Raw genomic sequence first — 14,014 nt, 5'->3', positions numbered from 1 at the left:
TCTCTGCTGTGTGTTGGTGCATAAGCAAATCTAGCTGGCCCTCAAGCTTCTGGGAATTCTCCATTTTCATCTCACCCGAGGAACCCTGGGGTTACAGGTCCTCACATCTGTGAGGCAAGCGCTTTATCCACTGTTGTCCTCCCAAGCCAGGAGAGCAATTCTCAACACCCAGCATTTCCTCTTCCTCTTTCCTCCTGTCCTTTCTCCTCTTCTCCCCTTAGGTCTCCCCATCCCTCTCCTCTTCTCTCCCTTCCCTTCTCTTTGCTCTTTTGCCTCTCCTGTCCCTCTGCCTCTTCTATTCCCTCTCTTCCTTAATTACTTTTGGAGAGAGGCTGTCAGTGTGCATCCTAGTCTAGCCTGGGAGCCTTGCTATAGCACAGCCTGCAGAGACTGGGTTGGGTGGATCTGATGCTGCAGCAGCTAAGAACACAGCAGGAGCATGTCAGCATGCCTGGTTCGGGCCCTGTTACTACGGCTCTTACCTGTTACCCGGATGTTCCTGCACGGTTGTCTTTGTGAAGCGGTCCACAACTATGTCTCGAGTTTTCTCCTTTCTCCTCTCCTCTCTCACAGTTAGTATAGAACGCTCCCGGAAGAGAGTATGTAGGAAATACATCTGGGGACTGATGTGTTTGAACTGCTTTTGTCTTTAGAATCGTGGGGCGTCTGCGGTGGTCCTTTGAGTCACTTTTAGGAAACCAGGGCCAGCTTGAGCTGATCGTCTGCGTGTGGCCTCACTTTAAATTTCCTGCTCGCTTAGCATATCTTCCTCTTGGCTCCCATGTTCCGACTCTTATTAGGATGAGCTTCGATGTGCGTCTCTTCTCCTTCTGGTGGGGAGATCCACGGGTTGGGGTCTGAGGGGCTTTTCCTGGGACTCTTCAGTTAGTGGCGCAAGCCTCGGTCTTTCCTGGTGACCTTGTTGTCTGTCACTGTCTGCTGATTGGATCTACCTCCTCATGCTCTTTTTGGTTTGCTTTGTCTCTTTTTCTCAAACAAAATCTCTCTGCGTAGCCCTGCGATTAGCCGTGTAGACCAGACTGGGCTCACACTTGTGCTAATCCTCCTACCTCTGTCTCCTGAGTGGCTGGGATTTCAGGCATGAGTCGCCACATCTGCAACCCTTACTCTTGCTTTTTTTTTTTTTAAATCTTCTTTAGATGTAAAGGTTTGCGGTTTTCTTCACGTTTTCTGTGATATTTGTTTCATTGCCAGCTCCTCCTCCGAGTGTCTTCATTTCTCTTACTTTGGGTTCAATCGTCTTTCACTTTTACTATCGTTCCTTTCAGTACCACACCTGTTCTCACTTGCACGGAGAATATGTCCATGAGCGGACTACAGACATTTGACTTTGAGGCTTGCTTCTGTGTGTGTTTGGTGGTGGGTGTGTATGTGCAGGATGCGTGTATTCGATTTGTGTGTGTGTGGGTGCACACACAGAGGCCACAGCAGGGCATTGGCGTTGGGTGTCTTCTTCTGTTGCCTTTCAGCTTGTGCTCTGAAGCGGTCCTTCACTGAATCTGCTCAGCTTTGGGGCAGGGGTGCTGGGTGTTCGGAATCAAGTCCTCGGGGCAGTGGTTCTTAGCCACTGAGCCATCTCCTCAACCTCCTGATAGCTGCTTTTTATAAAAACTCTATTTCCTCCAAACAGCCTTTCTTGGAGGTGTGTGTGTGTGAATGAGTGTGTGCATGTGTGTGCATGCTCATGTGTATTTGTATGTATGTGTATGAGTATGTGCATCTGTGTATATGTGTATATGTGTGTAAGCATGTGCGTGCACACTTGTGTGTTTCTGTGTGTATATGAGTGTTTACAAATGTGTGTGCACACTCCTGTGTGTCTGTGTGTATGCATGTATGTGTGAGTGTGTGCACACTTATGTGTGTGTGTGTGCACGTGTGCATGCATACATACACACGTTGCATTTTATTTTGTTTTTGAGGCTAAAGGTTTTCCTTAGGTAATTCTTTACTGCTACACGTGTTTCAGGACAGGAACTGAAATGCTGTTGAGTGATTCTGAGCTCACTGCTCAGTGTGCCAGCCTTGTGCTTTGCGGCTGGCCTTCTTGCTAGGAGACCCCAGGCCTTGGTAATTTCCTTGTTCAGCCTTGAAGCTGCTCAGTGTACTTAGAGGCGAGCCTAGGCCTCCTGCCTACACTGTAATGCCCCATATCAGGGCTTTCAGGAAGTGTCCTGACTCCTCCTTGGCTGACTGAGTCAGTACCTCTGTTTCCAGTAGCATCTTCTTCCTCAGGTATGACTGCTTAGACAGCCCCTTTGTTTTGATTCTTTGCAAATCACAGTCAGCCAGGCTTCTGGCCTATTCAAATATGGGCAGTTGTCTCCAGGGGCTGGGTCTGGAAGGAGATGGTAGTGAGGAGGCTGCTTTGAAACTTCTGGCCCTTTTCCAGTCATCTCGCTCTCCTGATGATTTCTGGGCCTTTGGGGGACCCTGTGATATTGAGCCAGCTGGCTCAGAGCGTCCTCTTCCGATGGCTTCAGGGGGATGCAGCCCCTCCGACCTTCCTGAATCACTTGCGTTGACCTTGTGCTCTCCTTTCTTCCTCTCCATGCCTGGGTCTTTAAAGAGAATCTCCCAAGTGAGACTGTGCTGGGGCCCCGAGAGGAGCATCATAAGGCATTAGCGTCCCATTCGCTTTCTCTGTCCATAGCGGGCAGGTGCCTGCACCCCCACCCTCTCCCCCAGCAGATTGATTCGTGGAATGGATTGCTCGTATAGGCATGCTTCCTCCATACCAAAAAGTAATTTAAAAACAACATTTTCCTAGCAAACTCCACTGCCGCCTCCACTCCCACCCAGCTTGGGCAGTGTGACCGATTTGAGTTCGAGTGCCGCCAACCAAAGAAATGTATCCCCAACTGGAAGCGCTGTGATGGCCACCAGGATTGCCAAGACGGCCAGGACGAAGCCAACTGCCGTGAGTATCCTCTCACGGCCATTTTCCAGAGTCCGGAGGCCCCTCCTGCTTCATCTTTGGGCAGGTGGCTCCTGTCTGCCTTGGGGTAACCATGTTTACTGTTACTGTCCTTGAGGGCCCTGGTGAATGGGCAAACATCACACGTGATGGTGCTACTGGATTGAATAAGCCGGCTAAACGTTAAATACCAGACACATGCATCTCCAGCAGAGAGATTCTGAGTGGAAGAAAACGTTAACTTAAATGAGGGGTTTTTTTTTCCCTTCTAAATGGTTTTAAATCCTAAAAGCACCTGTTGGTAAAGCCATGGCCTTTTGGAAATAGTCAGTGAGCATCATCTCAGACATTTAGAATATTCTGTTGGGCAGATCACCTACAGTGCTGTGTTAGAACCTCAGGTTTTATCCCTGGAGTAATTAATTATCCTTAGGGGGGCACAGTAAGCCACACAGGGAACCTGAGCTCCCTGGGAGGTGACACCTGTAAGATGGCTATGTGCCGAACTGACAGTTATCCCACTGCCTGCTCCCCTGGTGTACCCAAGGAAGCTTCTCGGAGTAGGCGATGGATGGACAGACACACAGGCTGTCCTGCTAACTGACACTCAGGGGCCAGGGGAGAAAGTAGGCAGCCTGGATGTGAGAAGACAGAGAGCCTAAGTTTAATGCTCGGCACCCAGTCAGCACCTTTAGTAGCCAGCTACGCAGGAAACTACCTGTGGCCCGGGAAAGGGGAGGGGGAGATTAGAATGATGCCACCCTACCTGCTACTCACCTGCGTTTCTGACGGGGGACAGTCCTCGTGGATGGGGATTTGACTTACAGGGATCCTGTCTATCAGTCACCTACTCACTGCAGACCCAGATGTCTTAGCCCACCGCATGTCCAGTAGCACCAGGAAAAACAGGAGCTTTTCCGCACACGTATCTCATTTTGCTCAGTCCACACATAGCAGAGTTATAGAGTATCTTCCTTGTCTCCAACAAGCTGCTGGCTTGGAAGCCTTCAGGAACCTCCACTCCTCACTATTCTATGTAAAATAAATCATTTTTAATATAACTGGAAGAACTAGGTTAGGCCAGTGGCTGTACTTCCTTACCTTTGCTAATCCCCAATAACCACACAGAGAAACCAAGATTTATTTGAAGCTACACCCCAGTAGCTGAACAGTTAAATGATCTACCTTAACCTCTGAGCCAATCTGGCTTCCTCCCAGCCATGAACACATGATAACTGCATATTATTGATCTGGCTCTTTGGACTTCAGATATTTTCCCCTGATGGGGTCTTTTCAGACCCCCTCCTCCTCATGGTGACATGGAAGTCTCCCCCCCAACCCCTCCTTTCCCTGGCCGGCAGACATCCTACTATACTGTCTTGTCTGCCCAGCCACTGGGTGATGAGCATTTATCAACAAGGCAGAGAATAAGTAGTAAGAATTGCTTACACAAACTTGAGACAGGAGATTCTTGACCTAAGCACTACAGTGTCGTGTGTGTCTGGACTGAAACAAGATTTGAGGGCAGAGATCAGCATTTGAATAACACAAGGACGACCTTTACACAGTGCACAGAAACATTTTGCCTACAATCCTGCTCTCAATGTTTGTCTCTTAAAGATTCTTAAGAAAAACAAAAGACTGAGCAGCCCCCAAAGTGAATCCGACCAAGTGTTGCCATTTCCTGATGGAATTGGTCCTGGCTCCTGAGCATCAGTTAGCAGGACAGTCGGTGTGTCTGTCCATCCCTCACCTACTCTAAGGAGCTTCCCTGGGTACATCGGGAGCAGACAGGGACAACTGCCAGTTCAGGACATAGCCATTATGTCCAGCCATCAGCTGCTTCCTCCAATTTAGCTCTTAGCTAATAGATGTGACTCAGAAGAATAATTTTTTTAAAGGATACTGTCTGTTCATTTTAAAATGTCTTCAGCACCTTGGCCCAAAAATACGAAAGCATGCACGTCATACCTGCAGGTAACCCGGAGGGGTCTCTGATAAAATAACAAAGACTCCAGGGAAATAGCTCTGAGACTTGGCTCCATTGGAAATGTGCCTGTGACCTAACATCAGTGCACAGGACCCATGAGAAGTGAGAGATCAGAGAGACCCATGCTTCTACTCCTGGTAGTGGACAGCCAGAGGCAGGAGGATCGTGGACCAGCTAGCTTAGCCCAGTTGGTGACCTCTGAGCCTCCGGAAGCCCTGGTCTCAAGGGAGGTAGATGGCATTCATGAGGATGAGATTTAGGCTTGTCCTCTGACCTCTGTACTCACAGCCGCATATGTGCACACACATGCTTGTGCACACACCTAAGAAGGAAGGCAAATTAACATATTGTTGGGAGTTTTACCGTGTCATTCACCACTCTCACTTCCTGTGCTTATGTTCCTCCAGTCTCCAAATGTCCTTGTAATTTTGGTATCATCTTCCGTTTAGTAAAAGGAAGATCAAGCTTCGAGGAGAACAACCCAACCCTTCACCATTTGCCCCTCATCCCTCACCCCACCCCTGGTCAGTAGCATTATTATGGTCAGCAGGACCTTATTCTGTGTCTTGCTGTCCTTCCATGTTCTTATCAAGGGGGAATATAAGCACGACACAGACACAGAGAAATTAAGTACAAGTTAGCGGAAACTCCTACATTTAGAAAGCGAACCCCTGGGGCATCCTGATAGCCGGGCGGATTTACCTCATACTCAAACTCAGCTAAAACCACAGTGGGAACAGCTTAGCCAAGAGCTAGCAGGGGCATCAGGTGAATGTTAGAAATAATTAACAGGAAAGAAAAGAAGCAGAGCCTCCCTCCTGGGTGATTGGAACTCGCTAATTGGCATCCTTTTAAATCACTGTTTTCAACTTGTTCCAAATCTATCTTACTCACAGGGGTGTTGCTTAGTTAAGGGTCTTAAAAATCAAATGTACTATTACCCATAATTCCTTTGTTCCACCCTTGTGATCACCTTATCAAAGAGAAAACACGTGTTTCCAACACATTCTGTGCTCCGGGCCCGGCAGTCACGTGTCTGTTGATCAATTCAAGTATCAACGGCAGTCTTACTTTTGGGTTTTAAAGCTATTTCTTGTCCCTAAAGTTTCAAGACACATTTCACAAAGCCGCCTCAGATGCCCAGTCACTCCCTTCACTGTCGCCTCTGTTGTTGCTTCGAGTTAGCGCCCAGTGGGAGATGTCTGTGGCAGGAATCTTGTGGTTTTCAAGGCAGTCCCCTTAAGAATAGTTTGGCACCTTTCTGTGTCGCCAGCCTACCATCCAGCATCCCACGTCCCCAGAAGAACTTTGGGATGTCCTTCGCCTTTTCTCCTGCACTCCCCAGTTCCTCTCATTGGAGGTCACGCTGGGAGGTCAGGTCCTTTGCAGTCATGAGTCGTGTCACTGTCACAGACAGTAGTGCCTGTATCATGCCATGCTCGGTGAATAGATACGGGGGCCCATCTGGGGCTGGTGAGGTGATGGCGGCAATGGTTCTCAAACATCTTTTTAAATCACCTTCATAGGACACATAGCCCTTGACCTTCTGCTTCCCAAGACAAAACAGTTCCAGCTCAGATTATAATAGACATCTGTAATACCATGCACTTCCTTTAGAAGGGGGAGTCTAGTCATAAAAATCTTCATGAGGGTTGCAAGCGAGATGGCTTCATGGGTAAAGCACTTATCATGCCAGTGTGAGGATCATGATTTGGATCCTCTGCACCCACATAAAAGCCGGGCAGGCGTGGAAGCCTCATCTATAATTTCAGCATTTAGAAGATAGAGACAGGGACCCGGAGACTACCTGTCTAGCTAGCCTCCACCAATCAGTGAGCTCTGGATTCAGCTGAGAGATCCTACTATAATGAGTAACAGGAAGAATGATTGGGGAACATACCCAAGGCCAGCCTAGCCCCTCCACACATACGCACTCACATAGACACAAGCACATAGGCCCATATGTAAACATGCATTCATCACACACACACACACACACACACACACACACACACCTTCATGAAGGGTTTTGGCCCTTCCCATTCCCGCCTGTGCATTCCAGTGGGCTAGAAGCTTTCAGAACTGACCTTGAACGACACACATGGTGACTCTTTGCTTGTTTTATTCCCAGCACAAAACAGTGTCACCTACTTACATACAGTATGCCCTGCTGGGGACTACAAGTCATCTAGAAAAAAACTTAACGCTTGTGCGGAGAGACAGAGAGGCTTTGCTTCCTTGCCTTCGCTACCTAAGTTGACTGTTTGGCTCGAGAGAGCTTGTTACCGACAGGGAAATCGGGGCGTGTCACAGAGATACTGGAACCAGCCCTTCCCTATACCAGTTCATGTTTTCCAAGTACCAAACAATTTGCTCCTCTACCCTAGACACTCCTGTAAAGACACCTCGAACCTTCCCTGTGAAAGCCAGCCACTGAATGGAGTTGTTGCAACAGTCCTTAATCTCTCCTGCTACTCCCTTCCTCCCTGGCCCATCCTGCGTGTTTTACGATCTGGAAACATCTCTGAGGACTCTCTACGCCTTCCCTTTGAGCGTCTTGACTGTGGATGAGAACACCACCCACTTTCTTCCTGGGTCTCACGCTATGTTCACCACAAGTCCAAAGGAAGCTATAGAGGCCAGTGGTTCTTAGTCTGTGGGTCGTGACCCCTTTAAGGTTGCATATCAGATATTTACCTTATGATTAATAGCAGTGGCAAAATTATAGTTGTGAAGTAGCAAGGAGATAATTTTATAGTTGGGGTCACCACGGCTTGAGGAACTGTATTAAAGGGCAGAAACATTACGAAGGTTAAGAACCGCTGTTCTAGGCAGAAGAGAGGAACGCAGGGCTCGTTCTACGCAGAGACACTTGATCCTGGATGTCACGTGGAGTTTGAAAGCTGCACACCCCACCGTAGTACGTGTGGAGCAAGTCCTAGGAATCTAACTTTTAAAAATGGCCTCAGATAACTGTGAGGAAACAGAACTGTAAATGTTCTCCTAGCTGATCTCTTTGGAGACTCCCAGGGTAGCTGATTCTTTTCTTTTCCCAATATCTGGGCAGCCGTCTCCCAGAGGCTCATGGCTCCTCCACCTTTAAATTCATCTCTTTCTGGCAGCAACAGTCAAGTTCTCTGCTTTGAAGGACCGGCGGAGTTAGCTGGGGCCCAGTTGGGTAGTAGATAATATAGGTTGAGCATCCGACATCACGATCCTTCCAGTTGACATAGAGCTAGCCAGAATGCCTCAGATGCAAAAAGCCCCGGGTTTGATCCCCAGTACGGCATCAACTGGGGCATAGGTATACCTGCCTGTAATTGCAGCACCCAGGAGATGGAGACAGAAGGATCAGAAGTTCATGGTTATTCTCTGGGACACATCGAGTTAGAGACAAGGCTGAAATTCTCGAGACTCTGTCTCAAAAACAAGCATAAGGAAAACCCTTGTCTGGTCTAATTGACTCTGAAACTCCCAGTCTTCCTGCAGGGAAATGCTAGTCGATTAAATGCAGGCTAACACATGGCCAGCACCGTTCTGCTTCTCCTTCCAGAGAATCATGGAGATCAGTAGTTCCAAGGAACCAGCCTACTTTCCTTAAATGTGATGACCCTGGCCCAGCCACAGCACATGCTTTCTCTCTGGGTTTAAGGAAGTTCTCTGTATTTCAGCCACTCACAGCACCTTGACGTGTATGAGCAGGGAGTTCAAGTGTGAGGACGGCGAGGCGTGCATTGTGCTCTCGGAGCGCTGTGACGGCTTCCTGGATTGCTCTGATGAGAGTGATGAGAAGGCCTGCAGCGGTGAGTCACAGCCCCGCTCTACACGTCCGGTGGGAACTTCTAGCTGGGACCCCCGGAACTCTGTCTCCACTTGAAACTGTGCTCAACCTGGGAGAGCCAACCAAGGGGGTGTGGTCTGATTCTGATGGAGCACACAGCCAGTTATTCCCTGACAACGAAGCCTGAGCGTGTGTCCCCCATGATCTCTATCCCTGCAGAAGGCCACACTGCTGCTGCTCCCACAGACCTCTGTGCTGCATGTGGGGTTAACTCAAGCCTGTTGTATAGACAGTGTCTTCTATTGACAATGAGGCCTAAAACTGATCAGACATAGGGGACGTAAAATGTGTAAGGAAATCCGGTGGTAAATTTGGGAAAGGGACTATGGGTACTATCATATTTTCTGGGTATCTTTTCAGATAATGATTGTGTCCTCTTAACAATTTAGTCCGTAGTGGTTCCACCTGAAAGGAGATCTTTGAACCTCAAGGATTTGTAAGATAGAACTTTCTTGGACTTCTCTTTCTCTCTCTCTCTCTGTATCTCTGTAGATGAGTTAACAGTATATAAAGTCCAGAATCTTCAATGGATAGCTGATTTCTCTGGGGATGTGACTTTGACCTGGACGCGACCAAAAAAAATGCCATCTGCTTCTTGTGTATACAATGTGTACTACAGGTAGGTCCCTTTAGCTGGTGCCCTGGATACCCTGTGAGTTCTCCATTGATGTTCATGGAGAACTCCTTTCTAGTGGGCTCATGCCTCTCTGTCACCCCACACTGCCTCTCTGTGACAATGTCCTATTTGTTTTGGTCAGGGTGGTTGGAGAGAGCATATGGAAGACCCTGGAAACCCATAGCAATAAAACAAGCACTGTGCTGAAGGTCCTGAAGCCAGACACCACGTACCAGGTTAAGGTCCAGGTGCACTGCCTTAGCAAGGTGCACAACACCAATGACTTTGTGACCCTGAGGACTCCAGAGGGGTGTAAGTGTTACAACTGATTCGTTCTCTGGTATGAACATGTGACCCTGGAGGTTGAATCCAGGGCCCTGGACATTTCCGAAGGCACCCTACCACTGAGCTGTCCCCTGGGTCCTTTTTAAATTTTATTTGCACCTGGCCTCAACTTGCTCTGCAGCCCAGGGAGGCCTGGAATTTGCAACCTTCCTGTCTTTTCATCCCAGGTAGCCAGGATGACAGATGTGCACAGTCACATCTGTTTATAACTCACTTTAAAAGTTGGTGGTATTTGGGATGTGTAAGGAGGTGTGGGTGTGCATCTCACACATCTGCATACCTTACATGCTTGGGTGGAGGGAAACCGGAGGCCAACTCTGAGTATCTCTGTCATGCTCTCCCTCTTATTTTTTTGAGATTGGATCTCTCACTGAATGTGGAGCTCACCAAGCATTTGGTTGCTAAGTTTCCAAAAACTTAACAGGTTCTAAGAGGGTTTCCCACCTGCTGCTTCCTTCAGAGTAGGCTGTTCTTTGTATAAGGAAACTTATTTAATAAGTTTGTATGTGCAAACTTATTTAGTATTTAAATATTAATTGAATGACAGTTGTCCAGCTGTGCTGTTTAACCCCAGGCCTTCTTCCATTTGTCCCTTCACCCGTTTTTCTCTCCTGCTGCTCTACTCTTGCAGTAGTCTCTGCACTGCTGTGAGATCATTCTGCACTCTCTCCAAACAAGTGAGAACAGCCAGGACTCGTTTTTTGGTGCTTGGCTTATTTCACTTGATGTATATAATGCCCTCCAGGTTTATCCATGCTCCACGAATGGCAAAGTGTCATTCTTTATGACCCAATATTATTACACTGTATCTACGTACCACATTTTCTGTTTGTCTACTGAAGGATGTCTGTGTTGATTTCCCATCTTGGCTACTGTGAGTTGCTGCAGAAACATAGATTGTAGGTATACAGATTTCTTCGGATATATAGTCCCAGTAGTGAGGATGCTGAGTCATGGTGGGGATGCTGAGTCATAGTGGGGATGCTGAGTCATGGTGAGGATGTGTGTCATAGTGGGGATGCTGAGTCATAGGATGCTGAGTCATAGTGGGAATGCTGAGTCATAGTGAGGATGCTGAGTCATAGTGAGGATGCTGAGTCATAGTGGAGATGCTGAGTCAGCGAGGATGCTGAGTCATAGTGAGGATGCTGAGTCATAGTGAGGATGCTGAGTCATAGTGAGGATGCTGAGTCATAGTGGAGATGCTGAGTCATAGTGAGGATGCTGAGTCATGGCATAGCACTAATGCGAGAGTTTGAGAAACCCCCGACACTGTTGTGGGCGATAATCTCACCAGTAGTAGGTTCTTCTATCTCTGCCATTGTGCAAGCTCCTGTTGGTTTCTTGTCCTTTCAATCAGTCCTGCCATTATTGGGTTAAAGGATATCCCATCATATGGATTTGCACCTCCCTCAAGATTAGTGATGTTAAACTATTCATAATGTACCTTGGAGTGGTTCCAAGATGTGGGCCTCCTAGAGAGCTGCCAGCAGCTCTACAGAAATAAAGAACTTACTGCTCTAAGCCCTCTACACCATCCATTTAATTTTTCCTGAATTCATGTATCAGTCCCAATTGCTTATTGGCAGAGTTTCTTTTTTATGCATATGATCAAGTAATTTGAACATGGCTTCTGGCTTGGCTGTTTTCTAGTGCCGGATGCCCCTCGGAATCTCCAGCTCTCCCTAAACAGTGAAGAGGAAGGTGTGATTCTTGGGCACTGGGCTCCTCCCGTCCACACCCATGGCCTCATCCGTGAGTACATTGTAAGTACTGTCTGGACATTGGGGTGGGTGTCAGAGAGCTTCAGGTCACTAGGATGTGGTTTGGTGCCGTGGAGAATGACCCCATCTGCCAGGTCGCTACACACCTCTTACTTTGTTTTCCCATCGCTGTGATAAAATATGCTGACAAAGCAACTTAAGGGAGAAAGGTTTACTCACTGTTCAAGAATATAGCCCACAGTGGCAGGGAGTTCAAGGACCTAAGAGCTGAAATAGCCAGACCCATTGCATCCATAGTCAGGAGGCAGCAGTGGGTGCCGTTTGTCCAGCCCAGCATCAGCCCAGGAAAAGGATGTGCAGGCTACACCTCACTTATCCTAATCGAGATAGACACCTGCAGGGATACCCACTGCCTTGTCTCCCAGGAGAGCCTAGGTCCTCTCAGGTTGCCAATTAACAGTAGCCTTCACAGTGCCCTACCCCTCCCTTCTCCGTGTGAGTCTTTACAAAGTATTGGACAGGCCAGACCTCTGATTACCTCTTCGTTACGCTGATACTTCTCCCTGTAGGTGGAATACAGCCGGAGTGGATCCAAGATGTGGGCCTCCCAGAGAGCTGCCAGCAACTCTACAGAGATAAAGAACTTACTGCTCAATGCCCTCTACACCGTCCGAGTGAGCATCCTCATCCTCTCCAGCCTCTGGCCAGTCCTAAACCATAAGGAGATGCACCCTTTGTCAGGGCTATGCTTACCGTTAAGAAATGAGTCCTAGTGTTCTTCACAATACACAGTTTGCCGTCTTTAAGAGGGAAGTCCAGCTTTCCTCTGAGATAACCAAGAACTTGCAGTAGTGCAGTCCTACCCGCTTCTAACCAGACACTCCGTGGCCTCTGGGCCCTGTCCTTCTGTGTGCGCCTCTTTCCTGCTTATCCTTAGCTACGGGGCGATACGTGCTAAGTGGCATTTATAAACCAATTTTGTGAGGTTCTTATGAAACGCAGTATTAATATATTTAGCAGAAAGGAGATAGATTTTATGTAAAGGGTATTTACTGAAGCCATTAAGACAGACCCCCTGTACTGATAATTTCTCTAGGACTCCTTTTGTATGGGTGTACATGTGTCTATGGATATAGAGCTTAAAGGTCTTATGCATGTACACACTCATGCCTACACACACACATTCATACACACTCATACTCACACACAGTCACACACGAATACACACACTCATATACTCACACACATTCATACACACTCATACATACACACACTCACACACAAATACACACACTCATATACTCACACACACTCTCACACACACTCACACATACTCAAACACACACACTCACATACACACACTCACACATACTCAAACACACACACTCACACATTCACATACATTCACACAAACATACACATACACCCTTTAGAAGAATCTGGATATCAATAGCATATATTAAATATAAAATAGACATTTTATATTCTTAGGACTACTGTAACTCTTTTAGCCTTGTGGCCCTCTTATTTCATTTGCTGGGATCTCTCGGCTCACTCTGTCTATATATATATTTTCTGCTCTCACTGCTAGTCTTAGCCATTTAGCTTATTCAGAATTCTTACTGTATGGTGCGTTACTTTAATTTCCTTCTAAACCCCACTCTGATTTGAAAAGGTGGCTGCGGTGACTAGTCGGGGAATAGGAAACTGGAGTGATTCCAAATCCATCACCACCACAAAAGGAAAAGGTAAATGACCCAGCGCTTGTGGGTTTATAGAAGGTAGAAGGAAACCCTTTGGAGTGACCTCCATTGAGCTGGAAGCATAGGTTAGAAAGCTCCTCAGAGCCTCCTCTTCCCTAGCAAGGCACCTTTCAGGATCAAAAAAAAAAAAAAGGGAAATCTTTTTGGGCAGCCATTGGGTGTATTTTTCCTTCAAGCATTGATTGACAGAAGTCTTTATGCCAGGTCCCTCTTGTGTGCTTGGGCAACTTCTAACATAAGAGTCCCTTTTCACTGAAGCTGAACATGGTTTGCACACTCATTTGTGAGTTGTTAAGACATCTCACTGATGATGTTTGTGCCCCCTCCTTTGGTTACACAAGCCATGCTAGGGCTAGGGGTGACCCATGGCCCTGGAGTTGACCCTCGCTGCTCTGCACCCATGAGTTTATCTCACTGGTCCCTCAAAACAGCTTCGAGACAAGGAGTGGAATGTGGTGTGTCACTTGCCCTAGGACACACATAAAGGGCAACGCTGGGGCTAGAGCTGTACATGCCTGACCCAAAACCTGTGCCCTTAACCTTCCTGCTGCACACCTCCCCAGGGCTGAGCTTCCTGGGCTGCTGGGCGGCTCTGCTTGCCACGAGGCTGCTCCCCATCCTTCGCATGGTCCTTTGGGGGCCGAGGATTTTGTGTTTGCTTCATCCCATCCTTGGTATCTATGGGAGGAGAAAGCTCAGTTGGAGGGTAAGCAGGTTGAAGCATCTGGATGAAGGGTCCCAGTAACCACTGAGCCCTGGAGGGAAGCCCATCCTCCAGAGTGGTTTTCTCAGCGTAG

The 14,014-nt window shown here is 47.7% G+C and overlaps 1 protein-coding gene across 3 annotated transcripts in view; it reads left to right on the top strand.

Annotated features, from left to right (window-relative positions):
* The window catches only part of Sorl1 (sortilin related receptor 1), a 162,746-nt gene that overhangs the window by 128,441 nt on the left and 20,291 nt on the right, over window positions 1-14,014 (top strand). For 2 of the 3 annotated variants that reach the window (XM_063265102.1, NM_053519.1), the window contains 7 exon segments: window positions 2,792-2,941; window positions 8,600-8,731; window positions 9,262-9,388; window positions 9,528-9,697; window positions 11,384-11,496; window positions 12,024-12,128; window positions 13,130-13,202. In XM_063265102.1, the coding sequence (XP_063121172.1) occupies window positions 2,792-2,941; window positions 8,600-8,731; window positions 9,262-9,388; window positions 9,528-9,697; window positions 11,384-11,496; window positions 12,024-12,128; window positions 13,130-13,202 (870 nt within the window). 3 annotated transcript variants of the gene reach the window in all.

The sequence above is a fragment of the Rattus norvegicus genome, chromosome 8 (genome assembly GCF_036323735.1).
Source record: "Rattus norvegicus strain BN/NHsdMcwi chromosome 8, GRCr8, whole genome shotgun sequence".
Classification (NCBI taxonomy): domain Eukaryota; kingdom Metazoa; phylum Chordata; class Mammalia; order Rodentia; family Muridae; genus Rattus; species Rattus norvegicus.
Note: the sequence above shows the minus strand (reverse complement) of the source record. Positions and strands in the feature narration are given on the sequence as shown.